General features: G+C 41.4%; 1 protein-coding gene across 1 annotated transcript in view; it reads right to left on the bottom strand.

Moving 5' to 3' along the window:
- The window catches only part of nell2a (neural EGFL like 2a), a gene marked incomplete at its 5' end in the record, with an annotated part of 224,034 nt that overhangs the window by 173,576 nt on the left and 27,050 nt on the right, over positions 1 to 23,408 (bottom strand). Inside the window, 4 exons of the mRNA XM_084059432.1 lie at positions 67 to 139; positions 6,737 to 6,833; positions 8,823 to 8,996; positions 12,491 to 12,641. Of these exons, the coding sequence (XP_083915558.1) occupies positions 67 to 139; positions 6,737 to 6,833; positions 8,823 to 8,996; positions 12,491 to 12,641 (495 nt within the window). The remainder of the gene's footprint in view (positions 1 to 66; positions 140 to 6,736; positions 6,834 to 8,822; positions 8,997 to 12,490; positions 12,642 to 23,408) is intronic.

Below are 23,408 nucleotides of genomic sequence, written 5' to 3'. Positions count from 1 at the left end.
AAATGAACACTGTACGATACATGTTGGGTGAAACAAAAATAATAAAATGATTCATGCCATACTCACTTCTGTTGAGATCTGGACACTGTGAGATGTACCCCTGTGGCATCACCAGCACCTCAACATCCTGCATCACTCCCTGCACACATTTTAAACATGTATTTATGTCCAGGGACACAAATATTAATTCACAAAATCATGGCATATGTCTTTATGATACAATAAGCATGTCACTCAGTACTCTATGGCAGGGGTCTTCAACAGGGGGTCCGGCACCCCTAGGGGGTCCTCAGAGTTACTACAGGGGGTCCGCCTAATCTTTGTGTGATTCTTACATTAACCACTTCACCCAAGCATCCCTATTCTGAGGAGAACTTTAGGCAAAAATAGCAGATCTACAAGCACACACCGCCTCGCGCTGCGAGGCGTTGTGCACTTGTAGATCTGCTATTTTCTGCAAAGTGGTTTGGTGTAGGGGGAAAAAAGAGCAGACTAAGTACAGAGTGAAAGGTCAGGTTAACTAAGTATTGTTTAAGTGCATGTGTTAAATGTCTGGAACTACACATTAACATGAATCCAACATGATAGTGCTGTGAAACAAGTCTATGCAGCTGCCGATGAGATCTATGAAAAAAAAAATATTTTACACAATATATAATGGGGGTCCCTGCTTTATCTCGCTCTCAGCTAAGGGGTCCTTGGCCTGAAAACGTTGAAGACCCCTGCTCTATGGATATAAGTAACAGCGTCTCCGCCATATATGGCGCGCACACACACACACACACACACACACACACACACACACACACACACACACACACACACACACACACACACACACACACACACACACACACACACACACACACACAGAGTATTGGTAAACACTGGCTTCACACATAAAAGCTGAAACACTAATGAAATATTGAATAAACGTGACTGGAAGTATAAAACTGACATTTCAGTCTGCGAGGAAGACAGTCGGCTGACAACTTAATTTAGAGTTCCGCCCGGTCGCCGCGCCAACGAACCGCCTCGTAATTGGACACCAAATATATATTTGATATAAATTTGCGCGAATGATGCGGGAGTAGTGTACAGTATACAAACAGCAATTTCTGTTTTCCCAGTGATTGCCCGATCCCCAATGATAAGCAAAACCTGAAAAAAATACACATATAATTTGATTGCAAGACTTTCAACCACTGGCTTGGGCGCGCGCGCGCACACACACACACACACACACACACACACACACACACACACACACACACACACACACACACACACACACACACACACACACACACACACACACACACACACACACACACACACACACACACACACACACACACACACACACACACACACACACACACACAGAGGGACTGACTGACTGACAGCTGCAACTGACCGACCCGTTTCATGCACTGAATCCTCTCACAGTGTTAGTTTAACTCTGAGATCAGTGGTGGGAAGTAACTATAAGTACATGTACCAATACTTTTACTCCACCATACATCTCAGAGGCAAATATTGTACTTTTTACTCCACTACAATTACTTGACAGCTTTAGTTACTGTTATTACAAAACACACATTACCCACTTAAGCCCTACATACATTTCGGCCATTTGAAAATAGCCGATCTACAAGCTCACAATGCGTCGCATCGCAACACATTGTGTGCTTGTTGATCTGCTATTTTCATACATTTGTGAAATGGGACATTCTGCATAATGAGTACTTTCTACTTTTGGTACTTTAAGTACATTTTTGATACCAATACTTTTGAATTCTGGACTTTTACTTGTAACAGAGTATTTCTACATTGCAGTATTGATACCTTTACTTAAGTAAAAGTACTTTTTCCACCACTGTCTTGAGAGATACAAAATTGATAAATAAACACGGGGGTTTCACTGTGCACCGTGACATCAAAAGACCATACGTATATTGTCGTAGATGAAAGCTGAACTACCCCACATTTGAACCCAGTTTCCTGTGCAAGTGCTGACATGTTTTACCATTGAGCTAATAGAGCCTTTCTTGAATAAGAAATCTAAAATGACAGATGCATTCCCGGTTTGAAAGGGTTAGGAACCCCCAGTTTGCCAAGCATTAGGCCATGGCCCCCCATAACTCTGAGAGTTAACCCTTTAAGACCTGGAACTGTGTCATTTTTAGATTTGAGCTAAAATTTTACACTTTGGGCTATTCAAAAATAGCAGATATACAAGCTCATAGCGCGGCACCGAGTGCCGCGCTATGAGTTTGTAGATCTGCTATTTTTGAAAAATCGTGAAAATTTGTGCAAATCTTTGAATATTTATATTTCTAAAGCGAACATTTTTAACTCAAATCTTTGCTTCTGGGGGTCCCTGGTACAAAATATTTTGATGGGGTTCCGCGGCCAAATGCATATCATTTTGGGGGTCCTTGACATGAAAAAGATTGAGCACCACTGATATAGAAACATACTTTTTTAGAAAACTGTTGGGATTTAGGAGACATGTAGAATCGGCTTCAGGTCTCAATGGGATAATCACAGATCCGTAAGGGTCCATTTGGTTCCTAACCAGGGCTTAATTTGTGCCGGAGCAGATTCATGAGCTCCGGCACCTAATGATTTACAAATGAAGCACCGTTCCTAACTATTAATCATTTAGCTTCTGGACCGCCTAGAATCCCCCCCAAGGACCCCTGAGGGTCCCCCGACCGCACTTTGAGAACCCCTGCACTAGTGGTACGGATTTAATTAAATATCGTTATAATAAAACGGGTTGGTCAAGCCATGCTGATTGGTTGATAGGTGTGGTGTAATAACCGTATACCATGGCTATAAAGTTCAATGTCTTTGTTTTAAAGTTTTATGTCACTCCACTGGTAAGAAAAAACAGTTAGGCTGCTGTGAATATTTAAGCTGACCTTCGATCTCCTTGAACCGGGTGCATTTCGCCTTTCCGACATGTCGCCTTTCCGACGTTAACGAACCCTATACCCTAACCCTAACCGCACGCGGAAGCCACTAGTCGGAGTGGCGAGATGTCGGAATGGAAGGAGCACCCCCCTTGGACCCTATAGCGTCCATGTATTCTGGGGCGAACATTCAGCGAATGTAGCAGATCTACAAGCGTCACTCGCAGCACTCTAGGACAGAGCCCTGGGGGACTCCAGTCAACTAAGAAGTACTGTATAGCGTTGCTGTCGGGGCAGAAACCTCTTATCTTCGTATTTTAACTTTTTGTGTTTTTTTTGTAAATTAACGGCCTACTTGATCATGCTACAGCGTCACACAAAACCATCAACAGTAGCAGATCCACAAGCTCAAAACGCGGTGCGACACGAAGCGTTTTGACACGAAGCGTAGATCTGCTACTTTTGCCATTTTTGAATTTTGATCCTGAAAAGTTTTGGACAAAATGAGGTTTCCAACCGACAGGGACGATATAGGATTTAAACGGTTAAAGGGATATTTCACTCTCAAAAAAACTTTTGGTGATTTTATTGTCTACTCAGGCCTTTGTGAGCCCCGCAGACAGTTTTTAAGTTGCTTGATTCAGTATTTAGATATTAGATATTCATTTTATCAGACACGACCCCTTCCTATACAAACCCATTGTAACTTCAAACTCCATTTTTAACATGTTAGATTCATCAAAAACACCCGTCCTTGGTTCACCCGTCTCCTACCGCCCCCCTAATACGCGAGGGGGCCGTGTTTTTTCAATAACTGTTTTCATTTATTTTTAATATTCTTTTTGGAAAATGAAAAAAATAAAATACAATAAAAAAATAAAATAAAATAAATGAAAAAAAATCTCGTCTTACATGTTTAAACATTTAACATGGTTAAAATGGAGTTTGAAGTTACAATGGGTTTGTATAGGAAGGGGCATGTCTGATAAAATGAAAATCAAATATCTAAATACTGAATCAAGCAACTTACAAACTGTCTGGTGGGCTCAAAAAGGCCTGAGTAGATGATAAAATCACCAAAAGTTTTTCTGAAAGTGAAATATCCCTTTAACTACTTACTTACTCATATTGTCTTTTAAAGTTTAAAAGACAAAATGAAGGAAATTGGGATTACAAAAATAAAGCAAACATCATAATGGACTAATGGACCGTCAAACACTTTGATGACTGGTGCCAAGGAAAACATGTTTTCAATCTTCTTTAAAATCTCCAAACAGCAACGGCAAGGCCAAACAGCAACCTTCTGCAAGACTTATGTACTGTACAATACAAGGTCGACAGGCAATTCTGCACAATGAGACTGACAAACTTAATCAGTTGCATAGCAACTGCCTTGTTTGCAATGTGCAGCCAGTCAGGGACTAATAATAATTAATAATTAGACCTATTCAATCCCGCGGGGTAAATTCAGTTTTCGGCTTCACCCAGCTGATTGCTGCCCATGTGGTCAGACTTGAGCGCAGGGGGGTTATAGGGGTTAAGTATCTTGCTCAGGGATAACTCGACACATTGTCGGAGCTCGAACCTGGGACCGAGGCTGCCTTGTCCACCTATTCAGCTATGGCCACTACTCTATTTCAGAAATCATCGTGCTATATTTAATGCCCGGAGAAAATAGCAGATATACAAGCTCATAGCTCACAAGCGTTTTGTGAATTGTGACATGGGTTAGTAGATCTGCTATTTTCAGTGTGCAACACCATTAAAAACATACAAATCAAGCAGTAGTGTACCAACTGTATTTCTTTTCCCATTCATTTGACTCCAGACGTGAATATTCTTAAGACTACAAGTATATATACTGACAACTGACACGGTTACATTTCATTTTCTATATTGGCTGCCAAAACAATGGCAAAATGATAGCTTGTCAATACAATTTCATCTTAAGATGGGAGCAGGCTGCAAAGAAAACATTATGCTGGTGTGCTAAACGGAAGTGCACACACTCTATCTGAGATAAGAGTCTGATATAGATCATTTTAACGTTTTCAACTGACACCCACATTCAAACAAAGACGTGTGCGTGTGCGCGTGTGTGTGTGTGTGTGTGTGCGCGCGCGTGCGTGTCAATGCACATGTTAATTAAGCGTGTGTTTTTACAGGGGGGATGTGTTTCCATAAAGCCACTCAATCAGGGCTTCAGAGAGACAGAGGGGGAGGTGCTGCTACGTCAAGATTAGTGCTGACCTCAAGGTCTTCTCTCATCTGCCAATTAACACTGTGCTCATGCACGCACGCACGCATTCACGCACGCACACGCGATCGCATTATTATACTTGTGAGGACATCAAAAGTTTAGGACGGCATTGTAGTCAAAAGATTGCCAAAAAATAGCAGATCCACAAGCTCACAACACGTCGTGCTACATCGTGGGCTTGTAAATCAGCTATTTTCCGGTGTGTGACATCGTCGCAAAACTAAGAACAAATAGGGAAAACTCTTAACCCATAAACCTGACCTCTACATGTTTAATCCTAATCCTTTTTTCTAATTGTAATAGTAACATTTTTTTACGCATAAAACCAACATTTCTCTTGTGAGGACGCAGGAAAATGGTCCTCACAATGTCTATTTTTCAAATTCTACTACACTTTAGGGGACATACGGTCCTCGCAAGTATAATAATACGAGTAGCACACACACACACACACACACACACACACACACACACACACACACACACACACACACACACACACACACACACACACACACACACACACACACACACACACACACACTCCTATAGGTACTGCGCATCAGATAAAATGTGCCCCCGCCCCTGTGATTAAAATAGTTTTCAGTTGCCGATAAAGCCGACATTGCACCCCAGCACTTCTCCCTGGGGGGACGCATGCTGATGATGATGTGTGGAGCAGTCTGCTAGACGCCACATATTATGTCTCTCCACTTCAGATAAACAATAGGCCAACATTTAATGAGCATCGTCCAGAGGCTATTTAATGATTTCTCTCTCAAATCAGTATTGTGAGAGACTGCTGGGATAATTACCGCTGTTGTTTTAGAGAAGCAGAACGAGGGGGAAGGGAACAAAACAATGACGGCAAAACAAAAAAGTGACTTCCTGGGGTGGCGCCGATCGAGCGACCTGCGCATTACTAAAGGCAACTCTTGAGAAGTGCAATTAAAATTCAGCAAAAACAAGTGCAGAAACAAACGATAAAAGGAAAAAGAAAAGAAAAAACACACCCGGTGTGTTGGGGAAAATATGGTGCAAAAGTCGCACGCTTCTTACACACCCCATGAAGCATTGAATTCATGGAGATTGTTTTGTTTTTGTCGCATTTCTAAGCCAATAATTTGATGACTGGCGGAAAGATGCTAATGTACCCGGTAGGAGACTCAAAGAGTCTCCTTTGAGTCTCCTACCGGAGAGACCGCCGGTCATAAAATTATTGGCTTAGGAATGCGACAAAAACAAGAAAATCTCCATGAATTCATTGCTTGATGGGGTGTGTAATTGATAGAAAATAAGTCATGTTTTGGGTGAACTACTCCTTTAATTTACGTGTGGGAGTCGTGCAAACAAGTAACAAACAAGTATCTACAAGTATGCTCACTAAGCACCGCAGTGCGACGCTTTGAGAGCTTGTGGATTGGCTATTTTTGGTGTAATTTACCTGCACGCAATGAATTATAACATCAGGCATTACTTGCTCTTGACGATCTGAATCATTAATCCCTTTTTAATCTGCTGTGTATAGAAAGATGTTTTTTAAAGCAATGCCAACCTTGAAGAGGCCGTGAGCACCGTTCCTCTGTCCGACCCAAAAGGACGCATCCTCTGGTATGTCCATGAACGGCATTTCCACCACCCTCTCGTAGATCCTTTAGAATAAATACATATACAGTTAAAGGTGCTGTAAGTCAGTGGTTCCCAAACTGGGGGGTCGGGACCCCCAAAATATTTTGGGGGGTCCCCAGATGATTAGCTTAATGTACAACATTGTTTTCTCACTCAACAGTAAACAAACATTCAGCATAAGTGTATAGGATATATGCACATTTCTAAAGTTATACTTTAATGACTTTTAAGATCTTTTTAATACAATTAAAAAGGAACAGCTGACAATAAAAGAGGCAAACATTGCGAAAATAGACGATCTACGATCCACTACATTTATCTGTGGAACTGAATCTGTGAACTAAATGTAATGCCTACAATGTCATGTGCTTGTCAGGGTGGGGGGTCCCCAGTTCAAATATAATTATTTTGGGGGGCCGCGGCCTGAAAAGTTTGGAACCCTATTTTTGGGTAGGCACAAGGCTGAAACATTTCTGTTTTGTCGACTGCTGCTTAAAATAAACCAAAGCTGCTATCATCCTACTATAGAATTGAGAACATCTGTCTGTCTGTCTGTCTGTCTGTCTGTCTGTCTGTCTGTCTGTCTGTCTCCATTCATTTTTCTCCTTAATGGCTTAATTGGCCAATCATTCTATAATTACCTTGGCATAGGAAGGGACAGACCAAGCTGATTTTGCCTCAAATTTAAGCTATTTATCCAGCAATTTTGGCAAGTCTACACGTATATATTTGAATACTGGCTGGAACAGCTCCATAAATGTCCAGTTATACATTCCCAAACACATTTAATGAAAACCCCCACCAGCCAACTAGCCTATTTACTCAAAATGTTGTTAACGTCACATTTCATCAGCATTTGTGGACAGTAATATCCAGAGTATTCGTTTAACTCATGTGTATAGAGTAAATGACCAAATGGACCCACACTCTTTGAGTCAGAACAAAGATGAGAGAAAAGTTTTGCGCTCTTGTTGAATTGACCAAAGAAAAAGGTATTTCCAGTCAGATGCTTAAGCCAAACAAAAGACCAAGGAATGCTGACACAGCATTATAACAAAGGGAATATCCACAGAAGTTTGGCAGATGCAAAAAAATATGATCCTTTAATGATCCATAGTGCCATGCTGCGAGCTTGTACATCTGCTATTTTATAATATCAAATATATATATATCAAATATCAAAAACAAAATGTACATTTTGATAATGTTTTTACATGGGGGTCCCTGGCAAAAACCTTTAACAGATGGGGGTCCCCAAACGCGGCCAAATACATTTGTGGGGGTCCTTGACCTGAAAAGGTTTGAGAACCACTGCTATCAAGACTTGACAGTGTATTATTTGCAGACAACGTAGTCAGTGTTAATTTTGTCAACTAAAACTATGACGAAAAATGTTCGTCGACCACCTTTTTTCACTGACGAAAACTAAATAAAAACTAAGCTATGAAGACTAAAACTAAGACTAAATATATTGACAATTTCGTCAACAAATAAAAACTAGACTAAAATGTTAGGGAGGGACTAGTGGTAGGGATGTCCGATATTATCGGCCTCCCGATATTATCGGCCGATATTAGCATAAAAATTGATATCGGGAAAATATCGGTATCGGTTCTTACTGGATATGGTGTGTGTGATATGAAATTTGAGCTTACCCTAATCACAATAATCCCCGCATATATCGGTATCGGTTGATATCGGTATCGGTAATTAAGAGTTGGACAATATCGGTATATCGGTTATCGGTAAAAAAGCCAATATCGGACAACCCTAACTAGTGGAGAAGAGATCCAGTAGGCTAAAAGTCATGTGTGATACGTTTGGTTGCACTCCGGTGTTGGGCTCTGAAAATAGCAGATCTACAAGCTCGCGACGCGTTGTGAGCTTGTAGATCTGCTATTTTCAGCATGCAACCAAGTGTAAAATCAACCATTACGACGCCATCAATACATTTTTGTTTTGACTAAAACTAAATCCAAATGTTCTGTCAGAATGAACACTGCGTACAGTACCTGTTGCAGTCCACGTGCAGAATGACGTGGGAGGCGCTGACCGCCACTGACACCTTGTGCCACTGGCCGTCGGCCAGGCTGTAAGGAAACACCTCGGTGTGGGCCTGCTGGCCCTTGGTGCGGTAGTGCAGACGCACCTCACTGCGCTGACCGCTGCTCTCCAGCTCCAGGAACCTGCAGGAGAAGAAGACAAGCATTGTGTTACCACTGAACCGGTGTTGATTTCGTCGACCAAAACTATGACGAAAACTTTCTGTCGGCTACCTTTTTTCACTGACGAAAACTAAATTAAAACTAAGCTCTGATGAGTAAGTCATGCATCATTTTATCCTAACTTTTTCAAACTACATACTGTAACTACCTAACTAATTAACTAATACGTACACTAATACGACTAAAAAGTTGTATTAGTTTTATATTCTCCTTAATGGCGTAATTGGCCAATCATTCTATAATAATTATTGGCATAGGAAGGGACAGACCAAGCTGATTTTGCCTCAAATCTAAGCTATTTATCTAGCAATTTTGGCAAGTCTACACGTATATATTTGAATACTGGCTTGAACAGCTCAATAATGTCCAGTTAAACACATTTAATGAAAACCCACACCAGCCAAAACTAAAACTAATGAATATTTCAAAATTATAATAACTCTGTTAAGCTCTTTCTGTTTACTGCAAATACTTTATGAGTTACAAGAGTTTATTTACTAAAGTCCTCTCCCCTCATTGCTCCAGGATTCTGTAGATTAAGCTAAACCAAATGCTTACCCAAATGCTTAGTAAAGGATGAATTACTCAGCCCCAACTAAGCCACATCTCCATTTGCACCACCACTGAAAATGACTGTAAATCAAATCAGCTTTCCAGACTAACGGTAATCTGTATGTCTGTCAAATAGAATATAGAATATAAATAGAATAACATCACCTTATGTTGTGTCATTTTAACCCCTTTATCCATTTACACGTTACGCTATTCAAAAAAAGCAGATCTACAAGCTCACAACGCGGCACAATATTTGAAAAATATGGGGTCCCTGGCACAAAACCACAAAATCCGCGGCCAACTACAATATCAATTTGGGGGTCCTTGACTTGGAAAAGTTTGAGAGCCACTGCATTAAAACATTCGTGTTCTGAAGCCAGATACACACTTTGGAGGAGCATAAATTAGGCTTAAGAGAATCCTTGTCTCCACACCATTGAGATTCAGCTCAAGGAGCAACGTTAATGGAAAGAGCTGCCAATACAGTCACCACCAGTGCTGCCTTTAAAGAAGACTTACTTAAGCTACAGCCATTTGCTTGAAACATTATTCAAAAGGAAAAAAACAGACACAGGGACATAACTGTAATGGAATTGATTCATCTACCCCCGGCTAACCCCAATCTAATAGAGTTATACTCTCCCCCAGCCATGCATAGTAGGCCATAGGCTACGGTACACATTCATTCTAGCCGCACAAATCCACTACAGTAGCTAACACTGGCATTAAACAAATCCCAGCCTAATTTCTAAATGAAACAGTGCAGCACCACTTTGTAGCCTACGAACGACTGGGAGAGCCAATCAGTATTGGAGGGGGAAAAGTCATTAACGTCGCTGTGAGGTCTCTTCTCAGCGCTGACTTTAATGTACACATACTTCAATCGGCGTGTTATGTGTCATTCAACATGGCCTGGGTCTGATCTTCTCCCCACACAGCTCAGCTATGTGCAGCAGCAGGCTAATGGAGAGCATTAGCATGCTAACCGCGGCAGTCAGTGTGTGTCTCATTACTTCTCTCTCCCACGATTACGGGCCCAGTGTTTGGAACGGTGACGGAGTGTTAATAATATGTTGACGAACAGGGTGATTTGGCTGGTTTACTCAGTCATTGACTGATGGCGAAGGAATGCGTTTAAGTGTTTATCAAACAAGCCTAGGCACCATCCCAGCCTCAATATGCATATATCACCCCACCCCACCCTTATACTCCCAGAATAAATATCACAAAATATTTCCCCAAATATTTGCAAAAGGAGAAAGAAATCCAAACGATTCAGAAAAAAAGGAAAATCAAATATAACATATGTATTGTTTCCTTTCTAAAATAGTGAAAATAGCAGATATACAAGCTCACAATGCCCACATATTGCAACTAGTATTTAAACAGGGCATAAATGATTATTCACAATCACAATGTATTTTTGTACGTGAGTCCCAGGGAGACACCAAATCTCTCTTTTGGGTCTTCAGCTGAAAAAGTTTGGGAACCCCTGGCCTACATAACACTAATGGGCCAAAAATGTAATCTTGCAAAATGCTGTCTTTTTTAATCATGCCTACAGGAAGTGGGAATGTGGGAAGTGGGAATGGGAAATCCTCAGTGTTAAACTAATGGTGCAACAGACAACATTCCGCCACTATGTCTCACTCTGAACACCTGTTGCATAAGGTTCCTTATTTCTCTGACTTGTGACTGTAAGGCAGCACAGTCTTGTGGTTTGTATTACAATTTAGTCATTTAGCAGACGCTTTTAATCCAGAGCGATTTACAGTATGCATGGTAAACACAAGGTAAAACATCAAATGCATAGAAATAGTAATATAGGATCAAAGGTAAACCAAGAACCTATCCTCAGTCTAAACAGTGTCATATCAAAAAATAAACAATCTGTGCATTGAAACTATACAAACTATAGGATGCCAGGTCAAGAAATGAGCCTGGCATCTGTCTACATAACATGCATCTAAAATACATTTTAGCCTTTGCATAAGCCTGCAAGGTCGTCAAGGCTAGAGCAAGTGCAACGGTAAGTGCTACGGTCTGAGTGTGGAGTCTGAAGAGGCGAGACTGCAGATAACGGCAGAAGATTGAGAGTGAGTCTGCAGTTCTAACTGCGATGGGGTTCGTTCCCACAGTTTGGGAGCCAGAAGGGAGAAGAGTCTATGGAGAGTTTTTGTTCCGGTTGTTTTACGGAAGGTTCTGACAGCTTCTCTGTGCTTTCCTGTGTTCCCTGTGGTATCATTAGAACATGCTGCCTCCGAGCGTTTGTTTAGGGGGAAAAGTACCTTTCCCAACAAGAATGAAAACATTAAGGATAATGTCAGCTTATAGGAGGTAAACAAAAACAATAATTTTCAAAATGTGTATTCATAGCAGCGTTTAAACATTTTTCTTTAATTTTTCTTTTCTCTTATTGACTGTAATTTTTGTGGTATTAATACCGTTTCTCATGAAAATATATTGCACTAAAATGTCCTTGCATTTTCGGTCAATTAATTACTGGTTGATATGAGTATTTGTTTCATTTCATATTGTGTACTAGTGTCTGTGGTGTCTTGTAGTTTGTTATATGTTGGTATGTATACTGTATGTGTCTTGAAAATTCCATAAAACATTTGAATAATAATAATACAGCATCGAATTTTGGACAACATTTTATCAAATGATAAAAAATAGTCGTTTTCGGTCAGAGTCAAAATCTCATCAAATGGTGGTCCATGGCTCAAATGCCGAATAAATAATGGACCTTGCTATGAAAAACGTTGAAAATCACTGCCCTTCGCTGTTATGTGATTATTTACCTTATCGACCAGAGTTCAATAAACTCTCGCTCATGCAGGATAATACGAGCATCTACTAAATGGCTAAATTGTAAATTGTGTGTGTTCATACAGTACCTGTGTTCAGCGTGGTGGATGGAGAGGATGACCCCAGAGTTGAGGTGCTCCTGCTTGAGGGTCACTAGTACAGTAAATTCACTTTTTCCTCTCAGTTTCTGGACCATCCGCTCTGACGCCCGCGCCGAGGCCTTCACCTCCCTGGACGAACCTGTAGGAGGACAGGAAGCGCAGCTACTTAAAGACATGGTCAAATGAAAAACACGTTTTTCACACTTTTAGAGTATATCTGTGCTCATAATTTGGACATACCTAAGATGCATTTTTTGGGTGGGATCCTTATATCAAAAGTCCCTAAAAAGCCAATCTTAATTACTTCCTGTCAAACAAAAACGTACTGCGCGATGACATAGACAGACTCTCAGTAATATAAATTAATCTTGATTTCATTCACCTTTATGATTCCCATAGCTCACGTTCCTCCAAACACACCGATTTTAATTACAGAGCTACTTTGAATCTCAAGTCAAGATGACATTCCAGACGGTGCATTACTGATTTCAAACTAAATCAGCACTCTAAAATATGTATCTGAAAACATTGTAGGTTACAAATAAGCAACGTAGTAACAAACATGCTTCACACTTGGGCAGCCTGAGCGGCAGGCTACACACACTAGCCCTCTGTTGCACACAGCTGCAGTGAGTGAGATTCCAGCGTTCCATAGCTTGAAGGGATGGGACCTTCTGATTGGTTGAGACCAGGTTGAGACCATGACTTACCTACAATCGAGTGTTGACAGATTTGGCAAGAGAAATAAGTGATCAGGTCTATGAAAACGAGCCCAAAAGAAGCCATTAGGCCACATGAGCACACACACACACACACACACACACACACACACACACAGGTATTTGAAAATAGCCGATCTAAAAGCTCACAATTTGTTGAGCTTGTAGATCTGCTATTGTTTTTAAGAAATCTAGAAAAAAAAAGTTTTTGAAACATTATAAATACACAAATCTTGTATGGGGGTCCCTCCCTGGCACAAAATATTTTCAGATGGGGGTCCGTGGACAAATACATGTCAAATTTTGGTGTCCTGACATGACAAATGTTTGACAATTTAAACATTAGGAAGCAAGCCCAATTAGCAACTATACTTTAGAAACAAGCACAAAAAACGCAACCCAATATCTACAAGCAACTTAACAGAAAAACAACCCCAAAGTCGCTTATAATAAGAGGCAACACTGCTGTAATCCAGAACGTACTGTATGTCCTACTGGGGATTCGAACCTCTATCTCCGGCATGAGAAACCACATTTCTACCACTTATTCAAGAGTCCCCACTTAAAATATGCTCATAAATACACTTAACACAACAATATTAATTTCCAATGTGTATTTGTTTGTCTGTTTCTAGGAGTGGTGCCCTTGTGGATATATCTTAGTCTCTGAAATCGCATAAGTGTGGTCTTGAATATATTTACACTGAATATATTACTTTGGAAAATGCGAACGTATACGTTATCACATTTCCCAGCTCAATTGTTTTCTCATCTCAAATGTGGGAGATATAGTTTGGGATTAAAATAACAAATAAAGTTATGTGCAGTATCGCATTCATAAGATTCAAGATACAAAAATAAACACATTACAATACACTCATGACTCAGCAAAAAGTGGTATAGGGGTTCAAATCAGGCATTTTTTACTGTTTGTCTTTTCTTTTTTATTTTTTTTTATTTACCCAGTATAGTGAGTGCTCTTTTTCAGCAATGCCACACATGCACGCGCGCGCGCGCGCGCGCGCACGCACGCACGCACGCACGCACGCACGCACACACACACACACACACACACACACACACACACACACACACACACACACACACACACACACACACACACACACACACACACACACACACACACACACACACACACACACACACACACACACACACACACACACACACACACACACACACACACACACACACACACACACACACACACCTGGGAGCTGACCAGCAAAACCACAGTCTAACCACAGCCACTGAGGAGCTTCACTAGAACAGTTGTGGTTTCAGTACCTTGCTCAAAGGGCACTCCGGCTGTGATGAGAGAAGTGAGAGTTGTGGTCATTCACTTCCCCACTCAGCTTTTTCCTGCCGGTCCGGGGGAATCGAACCCTGGAACCTTTTTGGCAACAAGCGTTGCCAAAAGACAACGCTTGTTGCTCTAACCTTTAGGTTGCGCCAGTGGTTCTCAAAGTGGGGTCCGGGGACCCCCAGGGGTCCTTGGGGGAGTTCCAGGGGGTCCCCAGCTAAATTTGTTAATACAGCGTCACAATCATTTTAACCACTTTTATTTATTTTATACGTTGGCTATTAAAAAATAGCAGATATACAAGCTCACAGCGTGTCACTTCGTGCCACACTGTGCGCTTGTACATCTGCTAATGTGAAAGTGAATAATTTTAGATATATTTTTTAACACAAATCATCTCTTCTGGTCCCTGGCATGGGTATGGCATGTATATGGCATGTATATATATCAATGTGTGGGTTCTTGACACGAAAAAGTTCGAAAACCACTGCTTTATGCCACCGCTAACAGCCCCTCCCCCCCTTCCATCGAAAATTAATTTAAATTGCAAATTAATTCCATTTTAATTCAATTCACAGTGGGGGGGCACTTTGAAAACTATTATTAGCTTGAGCAACACTTAAACAGCAGCTCAGCAGCAATGTGACTGTTGGGCCTTTTTTTTAAACCCATTTCAATCCGAGAACGCATGTGTTATTTTAGATTTTTAGCTATAAACATTATTTTATACTTAGGGCTATTAAAAATAGCAGATCTACAAGCTCATAGCGTGGCACGAGTGCCGCTCTACGAGCTTGTAGATCTTAGATTTTTAAACTTTTAATATATGTTTTTTAAAGCGAACATTTTTAACTCAAATCTTTTCTTCTGGGGATTCTTGGGGACGTCTTCTAAACAGTTTTTTGAGAAAAAAAACGATATTGCTATAATATCAGTGGTTCTCAAACTTTCCGCGGATTCGTGCCAGGGATCCCCAGAAGAGAACATTTGTTTAAAAAAGGAAAATCTAAATTATTATTTCTTTTTTTAAATGTAAAAAAATAACAGATGTACAAGCTTGACGTACAAGCTTTTTTAACTCCAAAGTGAAAGGCATATTTTACATAAACACTGAATAAAGGAGACCTCAGCTACTGCGGTTGACACGAGAATCTCAGAATGGGTATTTTTCATCTCTGAAGTCAGTTTCTGCAAGAGTATGTATTTGAATTACATCCAAAGATTTGACAAAAGCTCCTATCAAACTAAAGTGGTTTTATGCCACTCAAACATGATAAATACCAGCTGTGATGTGTCACACACACAGTGATGTAAACATTTACTGTACCGTTCAATTCAAGCACAATGTTTGTTTCCTGCTGTCAATGAGGGATATAAGCTATTACGGATGCAGGAATCTGTGACTTGAATACCAAGAGTGACACTTTGTATTTAAAAAACACCTCTTTGGTCTATCGGCAGTGTGCATAAAAAGGTTGGTGCTGATCGGTTTGCACGATTATCTCCAGGGACACGCAGTTGATGAAGAAAACAGACAAAGCCGGATCTGATTGGTCGAGGGGGGGATTAGGTGAGATGAATAGACTGGCAGTACTTAAGAGGGACTTGATGTCCTGAGTGCCAAGTAGGGAGGCCAGGTTCTTATAGTCTTTGGTATTACCAAAGATCCTTCATATATTGACAAGATAGCTTGTGTGGTCACTCCACGTGAACAAACGCCAAATCTTGTGGACGTTATATGGGGCGGCAGTGGCTCAGGGGGTAGAGTGGCCGGATGGGAGGCGTGAGGTTCCCAGTTCGATCCCGGGCTCCCCCAGAGTTAGTGTCGAAGTGTCCTTGAGCAAGACGCTGAACCCCTAATTGCGTCCCGATGAGCAGGTTAGCGCCTTGCATGGTTTCCTCCGCCATCGGTGTGTGTGTGTGTGTGTGTGTGTGTGTGTGTGTGTGTGAGTGTGTGTGTGTGTGTGTGTGTGTGTGTGTGTGAATGGGTGAATGTAATGCTGTCACGATTATGACATTTTTCTTGACGATAAATTGTCACTTAAATAATTGCAATTAATGATTTAATTGCGTTTCTATTGTTGAACATTGGAACGTTATGAATAAAAAATGAATTTCTGTTTGGCTTTTAGGCTTCGTAAACAAAAGGTGCACAGGGCAGATAAGGCAAATCATTTACATAATTGGATAACTTTATACTTAAACATACTGTATGTGGCTTGTGAAGAATGGGTCCAATATTTACTTCTGTGACTATACAGTACATGGGGCAAAATAATCAGTCATGGTCTGTGCTTGTGGTCACTTCTCCATTGGCATTAAAGAGAGTCACGTCCTGCTTTCTGGTCTCCTACCCACACAGATACAGGAAATCAATAGAAGTTTGCGACTCTTGTTTTCTCCCAACATCTTTGGTATGACTCGACCAGGGATTGGACTCCAACCACCCCGGTGTCAGGGCTGACACTCTAACCACCCCGGTGTCAGATCTGACACTCTAACCAACCCGGTTAAAAGACCGGCCCATTGACTGGCCGATTGAGGCAGGTTTAAATGGTTTAACCACTGAAACCCTATACACTTTGTTGACCAGGGGTCTGTACGTTGGGGACGTGTTGTGAACTTTAAGATCTGCTATTTTGCCAAATGTTTCGCCTGTTAATGACATGCCCAGAAAAGGGACGCTAGGGTTTCAAGTGGTCAAAATATTGACTACAACTGCCTTCACTAATAGTGGGCTGATGAATCGTTGACCATGCTGTTTGCGTTCGACATTTCATCCTCTCCCCTTCACAATACTTTGTATTCACAGACGACTGGTTTGATTCCCCGATTTATATGGGTTCTAAGTATTTATTTATGTCTTCAGGTTAGGCAGCCGTGGGAAAATGTTGCGTTCTCATGATGCCGCTTTGTCTGCGATATTCCATTGAAGCCTATAAAGGCTATAAAGGAATACAGAAAGGAACTGTCTTCAGTCCAGGGTAGAGTAGAGCGGTGCTCTTTGGAATATTCACAAAGAAATCCACAGGAAACTCTCTGTAGCCAATGTTCAAACAGCTTTATTTCAGGTGGCTACAGCATGTTTGATATTTTTGGGGCTTTCTCTGCCTTTACCGATAGTGCACAGTGGAGATATAGTGGGGTACCTTAGCAAAAGTAACGACACGAAGCGGATAAAAGCGCCACATTTTGCATGAGGCTTCTTTAGGGCCTACTGATGGATTCTAGCCTTGAGATCCAAACTTTATTTTGAATCAATAAAAGAAAAACAGGCCGATGTGAGTTTTGGACAACATTTGTAGGAGTAACAGCAAAATATGCATTTTGAAAATAACGCAAAATGGCGGAGAATCTTGAAATCAGAAAAGGGGCGGGACCATATGGGAAGTTGCGTCATGATCCAAGGAGTCCAGGGAAAAAGATTTTTGATGCTATGACCTACGGTTCAAGAGTTATAGGCCAAAAAGTTAATCAGCCTGTTTTTTTTAATGGATATTGATATGGAGAACTGTATGGATAATTTTCCAAATAAAGGCTAAATCCATCAGTAGGTCCTAAAGAAGCCGCATGCAAAATGTGGCGCTTTTATCCGGCTTTGTATCGGTGATGTTAAAAAAGAGTGTTAAGGTACTCGACTAATAGACAGGAAACAGGGAGAGAGAGACGGGGGAGTGACACGCAAGTCATCCGGACCGGGATTCGAACCCACAACGCGCTGTCAGGCAGCATTAGAGCCTATATGTGGTGTGCGCCTGGACCGCTATTAGGCCAGCGGGCGCCCCGTGGCAGCTGCATGTTGCCAAATAAAAACATGTGCAGCAGCATCAGAGCTTTGAAGACGGCTCCTTGCCAGGGCATGTGTTAATTTTGCATCATGCTTTTTTAAAAACTTTTTCAACAGAGAGTTGCCTTAGAGATTCTTTCAGAATATGATATAAGACGCTATGAATGGTTGTGATATTTTTGTAATTTATAATATTTTCCCAACAAGTTGAGACTGAGAGTCAGTTCAACACCAAATATATCCATCCCTTGGCCAGAGGGGGGGATAGGCTCTATGCACAGCAGCCATATAGAGGATATGCGCATGCTTAAAGTGAATGGCACATCGAGTGGCAAATCGAGTGGCAAAGAAACATGCAAAATGAGTTTAACATTGTTTAATGTTGTTTAATGCAATCAGATATGACTTTTCTGTTTGGATGCATGGGCTGTCAAGGCCAGAAAGTATTTTTTTGACACTCAGTAGGCATTCCTGCATAACTTCCGGGTTTGATGATGATGTCACACGCATATCCTCTATTGGAAAGAAATTGGGCCTCTTCTTACTTCCTTCACAGGTGTTACCAATACAAATTAAGGCTCTGTTCCATTCTGGTCAGGGTGCTGATATTGTGCATGTTGGCTCACTAGAAACACTCCATTTTGGTTCCCAAATGGCCCCTTATGGTGGGTGTGTAACTCTGAGAGTGTACAAATGGAACCAAATGGACCCGTAAGGGTCCATTTGGTTCCATTTGTACACTCTCAGAGTTATGGGGGTCCTTGAAAATAAGACAACCACTATGCCACACTAAATTGAACAGAGCCTTAATTAGTATCATTGGTAACACCTGTGAAGGAAGTAAGGAAGGGGCCCAATTCATTCCCAATATGGCAGCTGTGCATAGAGCCTATTGCCCTTCGGTTGAGCGGTAGATCATTTGGTTTCCCCTGCATTCTACTATTCTGCCACCACAATGTGGAACGCCATATACCACCAGACATCAAACGCTACGACTCCCTATCATCATTCAAAACCACCACAAAGATGAAGCAAGCGACCAAACAGGGCAACAGTAACATTCTAAACTAAAACAAAATTAAGACAGCTAGCCTACCTCCAACATTTTTATAAACACCATCAGATCACAGCTTGCTGTTACCAAATATACAACAAACATACAGCAGCATAATGTGTCACACACTGGGGGCTTGATCTAGAAGCAGAAGCTACGAGTTTGGTGCCATCAGAAGAAGTTAAAGAGAGGGAGTTGGCATGGTGGGGCGGGCATTTTCTGTGTCACTGGCTTCCGCTCTGCCAGCACCCAGCAGGTTCGCCCCCCTTTCTCCTCCCCAAGCCTGCACAGACGTCCATGCTTCTTTAATGGAAGCATCAATAAATGATGACGTTTCTCACAAGCGATTACATCAAAGAGCTCACTTCCCAGCTAGGAGATGCATGGCCAGTGTTGCCAGATTTGGCGAGGTGAAACAAGCGGCCAGGTCTATGGAAAACAAGCTCAAAACAAGCAACTAGATCACTACAATCTCACGCGCACACGCACACACACACACACACACACACACACACACACACACACACACACACACACTTCTTGACATGAAAATGTTTGAGTACCACTGAGTTGAACAACGTTAGGAAGCAAGGCCAAATAAGCAACTACACTTTAGAAACACTCATACATATTTACAAGCGCCTTTACAGAAAAACAAGCCCAAAGTCGCTTATAGTAAGCGGACTTGGCAACACTGGCCATATTAGCTCACTGGAGCACTCCAGGAAGCTAGCAACGCAACGCAGTATAGCATTACTTCCAGCTGGTGGGATTAACCAATTAACACACTGACATCTAGAGTAAAAGCACTGACGTAGCCATGACAAACACACAAGCACACAGAGAGTGCATTTAATGCATCATGGCAGGGGTTCTCAATCTTTTTCATACCAACCCCCAAATTGATGTATAATTGGCCACGGAACCCCATCTGAAAAATATGTTGGGCCAGGGACCGCCAGAAGAGATTTTTGTGTTAAAAAATAAGAAGTAAAAATGATTCAACATTTTCCAATATTTTCAAGAATAGCAGATGTACAAGCTTGCAGCGTGGCACAAAGTGGCGCGCTGTGAGCTTGTATATCTGCTTTTTTTGCCAACGTATAAAATATGGATGAAGTGGTAACTAACTATTTTGCTGGGGACCCCCTGGAACCCACCCGAAGACCCCTGGGGGTCCCCGGACCCCACGTTGAGAACCAATGCGGTTTATGGTGTCTATGGCTGCTCAGAGAGGAAAGCATTATGTTTCCTGCTCTGTTCACAACTGTCCAGCATGCTGCTACAGTAAGCTAGTCGTAGGGGGCTTGTCTTTAGCCATTTGTGTCAAAAAAGGATGTTCTCAGGATTATGGTTGGGGCAGAAACCTCGTATCTCCATTTTTCAACTTTTTATGTATTTTTAATTAGTATATTAATGCCCTACTTCAGCCGATCTTCGTCTTTGTAGATCGGCTATTTTCATATTTTTTTATCATTTTTTTAATAATAATAAAATTAAGAAGAAAGGAACAGTTTTGGACGTACACGCTTTCCAACGATATGCAGTACATGCAGGAGTGTCACGATTATGACCCTTTACTTGACGTTTTAATTGTCGCTCAAATAATTGCGATTAATGATTTAATTGCGTTTCTGTTGTTGGAACATTGGAATGTTATGAATAAAAAATACATTTCTGTTTGGCTTTTAGGCTTCGTAAACAAAAGGTGCACAGGGCAGATATGAAAAATAATTTACATAATGTAATAACTTTATACTGAAAAAAAAACATGAATAGTAGAAATAGCCGATAGCGCTATTTCCACTATTTTTGAAAATGTTTGAAAATACATGCAACATTTTGTAATATGGAAACGATTATGATGATTATGCAAACAAAATAATTGCAATTATCTAAAATAATTGCGATTAGGCGATTATGTAATCATTGTGACAGTGACAAGTACATGATGACATCATCGTATTCTCCAGTGACAGAATAGCATGGGTCTACTGTGACATGGCTTGTATAGGTGGGACAGATGGTCCCGGTGACAGCAACATGACTATTCTGCCCAGCGATAACCTGCTGCTGACAGAAAAACCCGGTGAATAATTCAATCTCTTTTCATAATAATGTAGGGCATTGCTGGAAATTATTCATGCCTTTTGGAGGTATGTGTGTTTGGATGGGTGTCAAATTGTAATAATTACATCTGTGGTGTTTTTTTTTTTTCCATGTGGTTTCTGATCATTACAGACATGCTGTAAGACAGAGCTACACGGATTAATTCGACATATTTTTTTATGAAGACGAACCAAACCAGATTCCACCGTGGTGCAGATGGCACTACAGGCCTGGCCTCAGACCTCAGTTTTGGGGGTGGGGGGGTGAGGGGGTGGGGGGGGGTAGGACCATACTGACATCTCAACCAGGGATGGACACAACAGAGGCCAGGAAGAGAGAGCATGCAGCTAAAGGGGAGAGATGTATCGATAGCATTTTTTCCTTCCCAATACCGTATTCCCATAACTTGCATATCGAGTCGATACCGAGTAGTACCGATCCGATAGCCTGGTATCCAGCCTGCTTCGCTACGTTCGGCGGACTTTTTTTTTCTCTCTTCGCTTCTCAGTCTGGAATGCCTCCTATCTCCAAGGGAGGCGGGACATGACAAACGTTTCGAGTCGTGCCGTGGCTTCTGATTGGTCTGTGGTGCGGGGCGGGACAAAAAAAACAGTGTGATGGTTGTGATTCGTCATTCGTTTGAACAACATCCAATCAGCAACGACGTTGCCTAACGTAACATACAGTATGTAGTTCCAGTGTAGTTCTGCAAAACGAGTCAATGGGGTGCATTCCAGACTGATAAGCGGAGAGAGAGAAAAAAGTCCGCCGAACGTAGCGAATCAGGCTGGATCCCAGGCTACCGATCCGATACCAGTGTGTAATTTAAAAAGAATCAAGACGCTAGGACAAACGGCTCTCAAAATGGGGTCTAGGGACTCTCTGGGTCTAGGGCAAATGGAACCAAATGGACCCTTACGGGTCCATTTGGTTCCATTTGTACACTCTCAGAGTTAGGGGGGGGGGGTCCTTGAAATTAAAAACGTTTGAGAACCACTGATCTAGGAATAAATACAAATTCCATTAATAATTGTTAAAGTGCAGCTACAAGTTAGTCAAATATAACTAGGACCAGCCAGAGCCGTTGTCGGTCTGGCTAGTGCCTGTGCCAGGCTAGCCTCGGGAACCCATGCGTTTTGTTTCAGTGCCAGGCTAACCCTAACCCCTAATTAGCACCGTCTCTAGTCTACTCTAATGTACATACATGATGACCAGCACTTAATAATAATACTTCATAAACCATGGTATAAGTTGCCATACATGATTATAAACATTAATAACGAGTGTCATAATGCCTTATAAGCACATTATAACTAAATGCGATTAAATATAGGGCTTGAGTGGCTAACACTTAGGCAAGGCAGGGCTTGTTTATTTGCGCAGCACGTTTCAACAATTCAAAGCTCTTTGCATAAAACATTAAGCTGTGAGACATTAAGCCATGCAGAGCATTGAGAGAGCAAAACAAACACTATAAAAAATATATATAATTCTTCTTAGATAGGAGAAGGGTGGGGGGAGGGGGGCTTAATTTGGACACAACGTTAAGCTCCCTGCCGAGCTGCATCCATAAAGAAGCAATGTTGTCGGGCAGAAACCTTGTATCTCCATATTACAACTTGTTAAGTGTTTTCGTAAATTGATGCCCAAGTTCATCATACCAGAGTGTCACACAGAAGTAGTGAAAATAGCAGATCTACAAGCTCACTGCGTGTGGCATCACGACGTGTCGTGAGCTTGTAGATTGGTTATTTTTCAACATTTTAAAAATGTATTTCTTTTAACCACTCAAAACCTATACTTGGTTGACCGGAGTCTCTCAGGGCTCTATAATAGTGACATTTCTGTTTTACACTCTACAGTACAATAAATATTTTCGCTGAAAAAAGCCGATCTACAAGCTCACGCAACGC

Source organism: Gymnoscopelus microlampas (genome assembly GCF_963454915.1).
Source record: "Gymnoscopelus microlampas genome assembly, chromosome: 6".
Lineage (NCBI taxonomy): Eukaryota > Metazoa > Chordata > Actinopteri > Myctophiformes > Myctophidae > Gymnoscopelus > Gymnoscopelus microlampas.
This window is presented reverse-complemented; position numbering and strand designations above follow the sequence as displayed.